Source organism: Cynocephalus volans, chromosome 1 (genome assembly GCF_027409185.1).
Source record: "Cynocephalus volans isolate mCynVol1 chromosome 1, mCynVol1.pri, whole genome shotgun sequence".
Lineage (NCBI taxonomy): Eukaryota > Metazoa > Chordata > Mammalia > Dermoptera > Cynocephalidae > Cynocephalus > Cynocephalus volans.
Genome location: NC_084460.1, coordinates 130932988 through 130946197, shown reverse-complemented (window position 1 = coordinate 130946197; position 13210 = coordinate 130932988). Strand labels below are relative to the sequence as shown.

At 34.2% G+C, this 13210-nt stretch overlaps 1 protein-coding gene across 1 annotated transcript in view; it reads left to right on the top strand.

Annotated features, from left to right (window-relative positions):
• ATP6V1A (ATPase H+ transporting V1 subunit A) overlaps nt 1-13210 on the top strand; it is a 49994-nt gene that overhangs the window by 24729 nt on the left and 12055 nt on the right. Inside the window, exons 3-8 of the mRNA XM_063091921.1 lie at nt 2355-2495; nt 5087-5301; nt 5561-5698; nt 7276-7427; nt 11266-11428; nt 11989-12097. Of these exons, the coding sequence (XP_062947991.1) occupies nt 2355-2495; nt 5087-5301; nt 5561-5698; nt 7276-7427; nt 11266-11428; nt 11989-12097 (918 nt within the window). The remainder of the gene's footprint in view (nt 1-2354; nt 2496-5086; nt 5302-5560; nt 5699-7275; nt 7428-11265; nt 11429-11988; nt 12098-13210) is intronic.

The following is a 13210-nucleotide window of genomic DNA, read 5'->3' as shown; positions in this document are numbered from 1 at the left end:
TATTTTGTTAAATTTGAGGTAAAAAAGCTATATACCTTTAGAAAAGCAGTCTTATGACCTGGTAGTGATAATGGAAAGCAGTTTTGTTGTTATTGTTGTTTCGTTTTGTTTTTTTGTGGCTGGCCAATATGGGGATCTGAACCTGTTGCTTTGCCTTCCATTGATTTGTCACCCCTTTTCCCCTGGGTGACGGAGCCGTCAAAGATTACTCAAAGCCCATCTCTTCTGAGCAGTGAGAAGCCCCAAAAGAGGTTAATCTCCTGGACCCTCAAGAGCGAGGCATCCCTTCCATTTGGGAAATTAACCACAAATTGGGGTTCTCTTCCAGCATTTATTCTCCAGACCAGGAAGTTATAGGAAGAGAACATTATGCGGGGTTATAGTTTAACAATATAGGCTGGTAACATTCAGTAAAACAAGCAAAGTGACATTCCATAAGGCAATTTAAGTGATCCACCAACAAAAGCTTGATTTTAGCAAACATTCTCTTCTTACAGCAATTTCCCAGTATCTTTACGTATCAATCAGTAACCTGTCTGTCTTTGAGCCAGCAACCTTGCTATGATACAGTTTTTTATCTTACAAAAGAGACTATAGCCTGGGGAAAATTTCCAGTCTCTTGCAAGGTTAACATTTGCAAGGCTTTGTAAAACCAGGCTCTGTAAAATACATTTGCTTTATGTATACTCCACACAAACCCTTGACCTTGTTGTTAGCATATCACTCTGACTGAGCTAACTGGTCAGCTGCAAAGCAGTTTTAAACATTGTGTGCATTCTGCCAAAACTTGGGGTACTGCTTTTTTAATAATAAATCTCATTTCAGTATTCATTTTGTTATTGAACACCCCCACCACAAAATATAATTTATAGTTTCCCTAGATAAAATGTGCTCATTGATTATTATCCTTAGCCTTGGAAGTTCATTTTTCATGATGTCTTTTTGTAAACCTCATGCTATAGTCTTTTTCTTGCTCAGTCACGTTAGAGATGATGACACTTTTCTGGCGTTTATGTGAATGAAGGCTGTCAGTCACTGTGTCTCTTTTCTCCCCAAGAACATGGCAGTTGAGTTTAAACTCATTGACAAGTAATAAGAAGGTTATATGTTTTGTTGTTTTCAATCTCTTGCTGTTCACAGAAACAATTTTCCCCTTGATAATCATAAGGGTCCTTAGGACAGACAGGCTAAATATAAGAACTTTTAGAGGAAAGGCAAAAAAACAACATCAAAGAATTTAGGTGAAAATATTCTGTGGAAATATGTAGTACACTGCTTCTAGAACCAATTTTTAATTCTTAAATACTTAATAAGATAACAGACAAATGGCATCCTTTTGGCTTATTAATTATGATTTTAAATTTTTATTTCTGATATTTCAATGCATCTTTATTCTTACGTAAGTATAGAGGTAAATATTTATGGAATGAATAAATCTTCATTCTAACACAGGTTAATTAAATATTAATACTTTAATAGTTTCTACTGAAATATTACCTATTATGTAGTTGTAATCATCTGTATCAGAAGGCTAAATATTAAAAATGGATTTATTCTTATACATATCTGAAAATGTGGCAACTGTCCCCCGCTGCCAGAAAAGTAATTTTTGCTTACTAGACAACATGGTCCAATATAGTAAGTTCAAATTGTGGCTCAGTATTTATAAGAAACGGGGGTTCTTAATCAGGACTTTACCCAATGGTGGTGACGAGTTATAAATATCCTTATGGTCTATGAAAAAAATTTTGTGGATGCATGTATGAGTTTTTCCTAGGTAGTGCTATCATTAGTTTATCAAAAGAATCCATGTCCCAGGAGAGTTTTAAGAACCACTGATATAAAGTATTAGAAAGTTAAAATGTTTTTTTTAGGTATTTTCTCTTAAGGGAAATGGTGACAGCACAGCAAACTGATAATTACATGGCATTTTACCATACTACTAGCTAAAGCACTTATGCCAATTTTTAGTTTTAAAGTCTTTTTCTTATTGTTCCAAAAACCATCATTACATGCATTATAGCAACCTGGGTTGATCAGAACCTGCATCAATGCTAGCAGGTAAGTGTTTGCCATATAGAATGTCAAACATTTGAAAGTAGTTTTCATAAAACTTGTGTAAAGATTATTTCATCTTTAGCCTAACAAATTAATTTTGTTTACCTGTTTATATCATGTACTAAAAATACATCCTTATGTGAAACTGCACATATGTTCCATAATGGGTGTTTTATCTTTCTTGTGAATATTTGAGAGAGGCATGTTATTAGATTTGTTAGATGTTTTAATTATGTGTAACTATTCACAGAGCACTAGAGTCTTAAATCATCAAAACAGTCTTTTGTTCTCTTTAGTGGTTACAGCCTGTGACATGGCAGGTGCAGCCATGTATGAGCTGGTGAGAGTTGGCCACAGTGAGCTGGTTGGAGAGATTATTCGATTGGAGGGTGACATGGCTACTATTCAAGTGTATGAAGAAACTTGGATCCTTTTTGGTTCAATTTCCTACCACTTTCTGTATGTCCAAATTTAAGGATTTAAGCCAAAGGTAGAAGCAGCAGCAATCAATGATATTAGAAGCACAAAATGTTGGTACTGTGAAAAGACCTGGTTTATACGGTAGTATATTGAAGAAGGGTACTGGGAAGAATTAGTGCTTTTATTTTAAGGAATTAGTATTATCTTCTGAAGTTTCATTGTTGTTTTTTTTTTTTTTTTCATTGTACATGTGTATGGAATCCAGTTTGTTGTTTCAGTACATGCATTTATTGTATAGTGATCCAATCAGAATAGTTAGAATGTCTGTCACCTAAACATTTATCATTTCTTTGTGGTTATAACATTCAAGATCCTCTTTTCGGTCCACCTCGAAATATACAATGCAGCATTATTAGCTGTTGTCACTCTAGAGGACCAGAATTTATTCTTCCTATCTAACTGTAACTTTGTACCAGTCTACCAACCTTTCCCTGTCCCTCCCACCTCCCTAACCACCCCCCTCCCCCCATTGTTCTTAATGTTTCAGTAGTTCACAAACTAAAGGGGAAACCAATTGGAATTTTTCTTTGGAGTGACTCATATTATAAAAGAAAGCATAAACAGAATAACAATTTATTTGTTTGGTTAAAATTCTCCAATCAATTTCTGTTTAAAATAATAAATCCATGTGAATAAGTCAACACTCACTATCTTTATTCTAATGAATAGCACTGGGTGACATGTTACATTACAGCTTTAGCGCTAGGAAATCTTTACTATTTAGTTATCATAATTTTGGCTTTTAAACATGGTATTTATTTTCAATTTTCTGTGAAAAAGAGATAAAGATTAAGTCTTATGAAGAAGAATCACTTCATTTTAGGGGTTCATGTATGTCTTTTACTTAGTTTGATTTTCAAGTTTGGCATTAATTCTTTGGGTATGTAATCAAAATTTATTTGGTACAACATTTTTGCCATTCTAAAATGCATGCTTGTGGGTATCTGGTCTCTCTGTACAACTACTGGGTGCTAATTTAAAACAAAATCATCTGAAGAATTTAAATAAAAAATTACAAGTCCTTGTAGCTGTAAAATCATGACTAATCCAAGAATTTTTGTCTGTTGTTACCTTTATCTTTTATTTAATCTTTTACATTGTTTGAAGATTTAAAATAAATGAAAGCATATATAGTGACAATCCTCCCTCCCTTTGTCATCCTGTATCTGGCCAATTTTCAAAACACACAAACACATATGCAACCAACCACCTTTACTAGTTCTTCTCATTGTTTATCCTTCTAGTTTCTTAATTGCATATATTAGCAATTAACAATAATATGTTTTTACTCCCTTTTTTCCCCACAAGATAGCATATCATATGCACTGTCCTGCATTTTGTCTTTTTCCCATTTAAAAATATATGTATTGTAGAAGATGCATAGATGTGTGACAAATATAGTAAAATGTTAATAGTAGAATCTAGATGGTAGAGATAGGGGAGTTCACTGTCAAATTCTTTCAACTTTGTTGTAATTTGGAAATTTTTCATAATCAAATATTAGGAATAAAAAAGAATGTTTTGGAGCTCTTCTAGAGCAATTCATAGAAGCTTGTATTCTTTTTTTTCATAGCTACATACTATTTCATCATATGGATTTACCATAATTTATTAATCAGTCTCTTAATGATAGAAATTTTGGTTGTTTCTAGTCTTTGCTGTTATAGACAGTGCTACAGTGTAACTATAGTATGAATTCACAGAATTTGGATTCCTAGATCAAGGCTTATCCATTTTTAATTTCAATTTATATTAGTAAATTGCTCTCAATAAAGTTTTACTGATTTTACTTCTGTCAACAAATACATGAGAACAAGGTGAATTCACTACGCTTATTTGAAGTTTTAATTATTTTACTTTTCTCAGAATCACTTCATTAATTGTTGGATTTTAAGTTTTTGTCTGAGTTCTAGTATCCATTTTAGGGACTGATATTTCTCAGTAGTGTTTTTGAAACAAAGTATTAATAATAAACGCTTTTCTTCCTATTTTAAAGCCCTGTCATTGCCGAATTGTGTGCTAAAGCACTCTAGGCAGCTGCAACAAACTCATGTGCCCAGGATATTTTTAATTTTTGAGGTTAACACAGGAGTATTAGACATCTTGTCAGATATCATGTGTACTAGTAGCCTAAGATAGTAAACAATTTTATTATTATGCTGCGCTACATTCTTGTCAATGATGTTGTATCTTTGTGAAGCTGAGTTTTTGGCAGTGGCTATCATACTTGCTTTTTAGCTTGCGAAAATCAGTATGGAGTAGGTTTCCAATCTGATTGCAAACTCTGAAAATTTTACAGTATCCAACAGCTACATACATCCCATTCATAAGAATTGTGGTTGTACTATTTAATGAATGGAATTGTTAGGTATATCTTTTCTCCTAGGACACCATGAAAAAATTACTGAAACACTAAGGATGCTGTGAATGGAGAAAGTTTGGCAACCTGTTTTAGTTCCTTAAATGTCATTTCCCTGTCAAACTATGGTTTCCTGTTAATAATATCTTTAAACTTTCATAGTAAGTTTTCCTTAACAACTGTTCCTAGCTGGTGTGTCTGTTGGAGATCCTGTTCTCCGCACTGGTAAACCACTATCTGTAGAGCTTGGTCCTGGCATTATGGGAGCCATTTTTGATGGTATTCAAAGACCATTGTCAGATATCAGCTGTCAGACCCAAAGCATTTACATCCCCAGAGGAGTAAATGTGTCTGCTCTTAGCAGAGATATCAAATGGGATTTTACACCTTGCAAAAACCTACGGGTATGTCTGTGTAACCAAGAATTTCTAAAATTGATGAAAGAATGTGAAATTAATGTTTAGTGAACTATTTTGTACTCTTAGTCCAAATTAAAACAGACTACAGAACCATAGTTTAAATTTTTTCTTAAATCCACTAGTAGGATTATACAAATAATATGTTTTATTGATAAGTGAGGCAAACGATTTAAATTATAGCAGCAGAGGTGAGTCTACTCGGCATTTATTTGAATATTAAACAGCAAATGCATTTGTTCTGTAGGTTGGTAGTCATATTACTGGTGGAGATATTTATGGAATTGTTAATGAGAACTCACTCATCAAACACAAAATCATGTTACCCCCGCGAAACAGAGGAACTGTTACTTACATTGCTCCACCTGGGAATTACGATACCTCTGTAAGTATCATTTAAACTTTATCCCACAAAGGGGTCCTCTTTATATATAGTTGAGCAGTATTAGTGCACTAAATAGTTAAAGAATTGATATTTAATATATAGGTTTTGAGTAAGTCCCTTAATTTTTAAGGGTTTTTTTGGCTTTTGACTTAGACTTGAGAATACAAACATATTGTTTCTTTTTTAAGAAGCATAACATTTTCCTACCTTCTTAACTGATACTACATTTATTTAAAGCCCTGATTCTTTAGACATAGAATAGAATCTAATTTTAATTGTCAATCAGTATTCACATAATGAATTGTGTAGTGGATTATGTGACTTTATTTTGGATAAACAATTTGAAACTTAGTTTTTATGGCCTGGCCTGTTAGGTCAGTTGGTTAGAGCATGGTATTGATTTTTTTTTTTTTTTTTTTTTAAAAGATGATTGGTAAGGGGATCTTAACCCTTACCCTTGACTTGGTGTTGTCAGCACCATGCTCACCCAATGAGCTAACCGGCCATCCCTATATGGGATCCGAACCCGGGGCCTTGGTGTTATCAGCACCGCACTCTCCCGAGTGAGCCACAGGCCGGCCCAGAGCATGGTATTGATAACACCAAGTTCCAAGATTTGATCCCTATTACTGGCCAGCTGCAAAAAAAAAAAAAAAAAATTAATTAATTAATTAAATTTAAACAAAAACTTAGTCCTTTAATGTTATTTATAGTCACATAATGTCAAATACAATCGATCCATAATAGTCTTTATGGGTATGAAGATAACTTTATTGAGAAAACCATGGTAAGATATAATTTTCTCCCAAGAAAATGTGATGAGATAACAATGTTTTAATCATTTCACAAGAATAAGTCTGTGCTCTACAATGTATAGAGAACAAGAGTTGAGTTAAGATTGGGATTCTGGGCAGTCAGCTAGATTTCCTCACCAGCTTATAGACTCACTCACTCCACATGGAGGAAACATAAGGCAATTCAAATTCATGTATCAACAAAATTACAGATTTCTGTAGGGCTATGGACTTTGGAGTTGTTTGTAAATAGTTTAACCAACGTCACTGTTCATAAATGGTAGGTACTTATTACCTTTTATAAATATTTAATTTAAATATTTAAAAATATTTAAATTAAATATTTTGGGGTTCTTAACAGGTATTTTTTATTAAAGCAGTAGAAGATCATTATAGTAAAATAAACAAAATAGAGAATGGAAAGTCAATTATGAAAGCTTTCACTTCTCCCTTCTTCCAGTCCCAAGAGTATCTTGTGTACCCTTTAAGACTTTTCCCTATGCATTTACATATAATTTATATAATTATTCCTCTATTGCTTGAATGCCCCTTTCTAAAAAAACTACTATACTTTTGTTTAACCATTAAAACAATAATAAGTACACTTGGTTAAGAAAATAATTAGGACTATACGTAAAGGTTTACAACAAAAGGTATATATCTCTCTCCTCACTTCCATGTACCACCATCCTACCCCCAAGAAGAACCTGAGATTACTTTGATTTTGGAGTAAGGAGCATCCACAGATTTGACCATACTTAAAATTGTGCTGCATTGTTACAGGATGTGGTCTTGGAGCTTGAATTTGAAGGTGTAAAGGAGAAGTTCAGCATGGTCCAAGTATGGCCTGTACGTCAAGTTCGGCCTGTCACTGAGAAGTTGCCAGCCAATCATCCTTTGTTGACTGGCCAAAGAGTCCTTGATGCCCTTTTTCCGTAAGTGAGATGTGTCCAACAGTTTTTCCTCAGTTATTATATGTATTTATCTTTTCATTATTTTTGTAGATATACTATAATAAATTTTACCTAGAGTAATAATGATGAATTAAATATATTTATCTATTGCCAGCACTTATTATAAATAAGTCAAACCGTTGAAGATTTATTTTTTCATAGTTGCAAACAAAGTATTATTTCTAAAACTTTCTGAAAAAATTAAATTTCCAGAAGAAAATATGTGCCAAAACAATATGAATATTTTCCTTAAGTTATCCTAGAATTAGTTGATTGGTATCACTATAAATTGATGATTCCTAAAATCAACTGGTTTTATCTATGCTGCCTAGCAATTTTTCTTAATTTGTAGTCTACTCTTCCATTTTTTCCCACTGCTTGAAACTCTTGTCTTTTTTCTTTAAATCTCAGGCTTCACCATATCCTGCTTTACTTTCAACAAATGCCTTCATTTAATTCACAGAAAAGACTGAAGTCACAAGGCGGGAACTCCCTCAGTCTCTGACTACCCAATCCATACATGTCCCACTCTTAATGTAATCTCTTGCTCTTCAATCCTGCCCTCCAAGTTGCTTTCCCTATTACTCTCATTAAGATCTTCATCCTTTGACTCTTTTTTTAGTCAGCACCTCCTATTTCCATATTCTTCACTATCCAGCTTAGACTCCACAGTCTATCATTCTTAGGAATATTTGCCAATATAATACATTTTCTTGTTCTTTTGTGTTCTATCACAGCCATCTAGAAAATTCCAACTGTGAATCAGCCCAGCTATCTCTCTTCTCCCCAGTCTATACGCAGGCTGCTGAGAAAATCAAATTGTCAGTGCCAATTGGTGTCTAACCTCACTACTGTGAGCCATCCTTCTTCATTTCCCTAGTTATCATTCTCTCCTATTCTCCTCAATAGCTACTTCAGACTGCTCCATTTCCCTCAGATCTTCATCTCTACCCTTCTTTCTTCCTCTTTCTCAACAAGCGATCATGCTAGATCCTTCACAGAAATTAGAGGCTGTGAGATTTGGAACTCCTTCAGTTTTCTACCACTAGACTCACTTAACATGCATTCTCATTCATTCCTTCTTCCTTTCCTCTTTCTAGAGCTTATCCCACCTCATGTCTCCTCAAGAATCTATCTCTATTAGTGATCTTCCCTCTCTCTGCCATCTAATGACAAGAAAAAAATGTACCCTCTACCCTTTTTTCCTTTTCACCTACCGCTGCTTTTCTCCTCATCTTCACAGTGAAAGCTTTTGCAAGAATAAATTAGTTGTCTCCACTTCTTCTCTTCTAATTCACTACATTCTGCCTTTGGCTTTACCACTCCCTTGAAACTACTGTCACTAATGTCATCAATCACTCCCATACTGACTAATTCAAGAAATAAGTTTTAGTATTTTTAAAAATGTTTTTCCTTGTTCTCTACTGCCGAAGTTTTAGTGTCTTCTTAATCTCTACTAATATTGCTTTCCTCTCCATCCTTGAAAAACCCTCTTTGTTTTTCCTGATAGCTTCTGTCTACAAGTTCTTGTTCTCTGTTGGAGGCTCCTTCTCCCTTATATTTTGGTATTTCTTGGAGTTTTTTCCTCTTCTAAGGACACTTCTCTCCTCATTCCATGTCTTACCCTATCTGTGAATGACATCATTATCTCCTGACTTAAATATTCAGCTATATATAATGACCCTAAGATCTGTATCTTCATCCCAGATCTCTCCTGAGCTCTAGACCCATAGATCCATTTCCAGTCATGCCTCTGCTTCCGAATATCCTACAAGTGCCTCAGAGTCAGCATGTTCAAAATTAAAATCATCATCTTAATCACCACTCCCTTCTTGGAAACTTGTTTACCTTTCTTTGTTGCTTCTCTCCACAATTATCATTATCATCTGTCCACTGGGTGCCTAATCTAAATTCTGACTTCTCTCAAGGATTGTTCTTAATCCCACACATCTAATTGTTCAGAAAGTGCTTTTATTCTGTTCTCTAAATATTTTTTATCTACATCTTTATTCCCTACTCCGTGATCCTAATTAAGGGTCTTGCCCTGATTCCTGCAATAATCACATTTGATCAGACTTCCTATCTTCAGTCTTGCTTTTTTTCTAAGTGGTTGTCCATACTACATTTAAAACATATAGTTGATCCTACACTGTTTTGCTCGAAACCCTTAAGATACTTTTCGTTGTTCTTAAAACAAATGAATAATCCTTAACTCCTTACAAAGCCAACCATGATCTGGCCATTGCTTACTTTCCACTATTTTCTCAGCCACTTGACTGCCCTACTTCTTCCTTATATGCCATATTCCTTATCAGGCATATTGAAGGATTTTTAACTCCTCAAGCCATTGTCTCTCTTGCCGCCAGACCTTTGGGCATGCTATACCCTGTGCTTGGAGTGTTATCTCCCTTTGTCTGGCTAATTTCTATTTCCTTCTAGGTCTTATCTACTTTCAGCAAGAATTTCCTAACCCCACTTCAATCCAGCGTTAGACTTTGCACCCCTTTCTGTGTATTCCCACAGCTCTGTAGGTATTTTCTGTGATAGCAGTTTTCACATTGGATTGCTGAATTTCCAAACTGGAGCACCTACCCCAGGTTGAAAGGGATTTGGCAGAGTTTTATAGAGCCATAGGAGAAATGTGACACGCCTTCTTAATTTATCAAATACACTGAAAGATTTGGAACAGAAAAATTTTTAATGTGTGTTAGTTTTATAGTGAAAAAAATGTTACTGTGATTAAGGATGTAATGTTTCTGTGGATTTTTATGGTAAAACACAATATTACGAAGAGATTTCCCTAACATTCCATTCCATTCCTTCTGCTCATACCCTCACCTACCGTATACACTCAGTTGTGGGAACACATATGCATGCACGCACACACACAGAACAACATCCACATTCATCTTCCCTGAAGGGTATTTCACTCTCCACTGCCACTTTTTAGGGAAAGTTTGAAAGTGGCTGCTAAATGGTACTGTAATCACCAGTTGACACTCCAGTTTTTCCTACTGAAATCTGAGCTCTGTGAGTGCAGAAACATTGCTTCTTCTGGGCCGGCCCGCGGCTCACTCGGTAGAGTGCGGTGCTGATAACACCAAGGCCACGGGTTCGGATCCTATATAGGGATGGCCGGTTTGCTCACTGGCTGAGCGTGGTGCTGACAACACCAAGCCAAGGGTTGAGATCCCCTTACCGGTCATCTTTTAAAAAAAAAAGAAAGAAAGAAAGAAACATTGCTTCTTCTTTACTATTTGTCTCTCTAGCACCTCCAAGCACAGTTTTTAGTACCTAAGAAGTACTCAGTAAATAGTTATTGAATGAATAAAAGGGAATTGACTTAACACCTTAATAAAGTTCTTTATTCATTAAACTTTATAGCAAGATATGAATTTCCTATGTCTTATTTTTTGCCTCAGGAGACAACTTTCAAGAGTTGTTTATATTTTTCTTTTAGCTTTAATTCCTGTATTGTCTTTTCATGAACTAATTTATGTAAGCATTCAGAATATCATTAGTACTATTTTTATCTGTCTTATTATTTTTATATTCCTCTTCCCCAGGTACCTTATGGTACCTTTCAGCTATTAAAGATAATAGGGATGTCTAATGATAATAAAAATATGTGCTATTATAGATACAAACTAGTGGAACAATTATTATATCTATGTCTGTGTATCTTTGTAGGTATATGTATAAATGAAAATATTTCAGAGGGTCTTCTTTCTTCAACTTGTATTTTTGTGTCAGTTACCTACTTTATTCATTAATATTTATTAGCAAATAAAATAATCCACACTTTATTTTCTTTTTTTAGATGTGTACAGGGAGGAACTACTGCTATCCCTGGGGCTTTTGGCTGTGGAAAGACAGTGATATCACAGTCTCTATCCAAGTATTCCAACAGTGATGTAATCATCTATGTAGGATGTGGAGAAAGAGGAAACGAGATGTCTGAGGTTCTCCGGGACTTCCCAGAGGTCTGTATATATAAATGCTTCAAATAATTAATATTCTAGAGAAAATACCACTAATCAACTTTCATTAGTAATTAATAACCCTTTGTGTTGGGTCTTGAACAATGTCTCATTTGTCAAGGATCTTTTAAGGAATTTTAAAATTATGTTTATGATGAAATTTGTATATTTAAGGAAGGGAATTTGAATTTTTCAAAGTCAAACACTTGAAAGTTTCTCTCTATGGTCTGATGGTTTTCACTTACTGGGAGAGAGATAAAATAGACAGAACAGCTATAGATGTGAACTGGCTTATGATCTACTAGGTTAGTGTAGTAATATTCATTTGTAGTAATAGTCAATATAATCCAAAATAATGGATTTTATTTATGAAATGGAAATAATGCCTGTCTTCACAGTATTGCGGAGCAGGGAGGAAAGGTTGGAGTGATGGGGACTATTCCTTTGGGAACACTGGTTATGAGAGGGATTAAAAATGGACAAATATTAAAAAAAAAAAGGGGGTGGACTAAAATGTTACATCTAGAAATGGGAGGATCACCAATAGATTTTTTTACCTCTAGCTCACGATGGAAGTTGATGGTAAGGTGGAGTCAATTATGAAGAGGACAGCTTTGGTAGCCAATACCTCCAATATGCCTGTTGCTGCTAGAGAAGCCTCTATTTATACTGGTGAGTATATGAATTGGAATGAAAGCAATTGACAACTGTTCTTAAGTTTAAAGCTAGCACCAAACTTTTTCTTTTACAAGGAACTTTCATTCTAAAATACCTCCATACATATAATCATATTCCTAGCTTTTAAAAAATATTTTGCTTATTACATTTTGAGAATAAGATGTTCATAGAGCTGCCCCAGTCTTTTTAATAACTATAAAATGATGTATCTTCTACTACTTTTTTTCATTACATGTTTTATCATTGATCTGTCTTCACATTTACCTGTATCTATAACCTAATCAACCAGCTTTGAATTGTTATATTTTGACTGGGGATATAAAAGAACATAATTAGTGTGTTTATATATTACCTTCCATCTTTGCTCCCACTTCTATCCCAGCTTTCAGTACTTTTATTTCTACATTTTCAGGATTTATAAAATTTGCATTCTGTTCTGGAACCATAAATCTAATATTTGATTTAGCTATAGACCTACAATAAAACAAGGTTAATGTTCACTGACATTAACTACAATTAACTTTGGCTACAATTTCTCCATTCATTTCTTAATTGGCTAAAAGTTGACTTTTGGAAGTTTCTTTAAGGAAGGCTCATGGAAACTGTATTCCCTGAATTCTTATTTCTTCATGTTTGTTGTTTGTTTTTTCTACTGTGTTTAAACTTTAAGAGTAGTTTGGCTGAGTATAAAATTTTTGGATCAATATTTCTTTCCTTGAGAATTCTAGCATTAAATACCGGGGGAAAGATCTGAAGCTGGCCTTCTCTTTTCTTTTTATAGGTGATTTTTCTTTTTTCCCCAAGGAATTTCTCTTTAAATTTGAAGTCTCATAACTTTATTAGAATATATCCCAATATTGATAAATTTTTCCTGAGACATAGTATACCCTTTCAATCTATGAATATGTCTTTCATTTCGGAAAATTTTGATAATTGTCTATGAAATATTTTCTCTTCCGTTATGGCTGTCTTTTTCAAATATACCAACTAGACATGCTGGATCTCCTTTACTTGTTTTCCATATGTATTATTTCCTCTCTAATCCTTTTTATTTAGCCTTTTGTCTGTTTGTTCACAGGATAAATGGTGTTTATTCTTCGTGTTGCT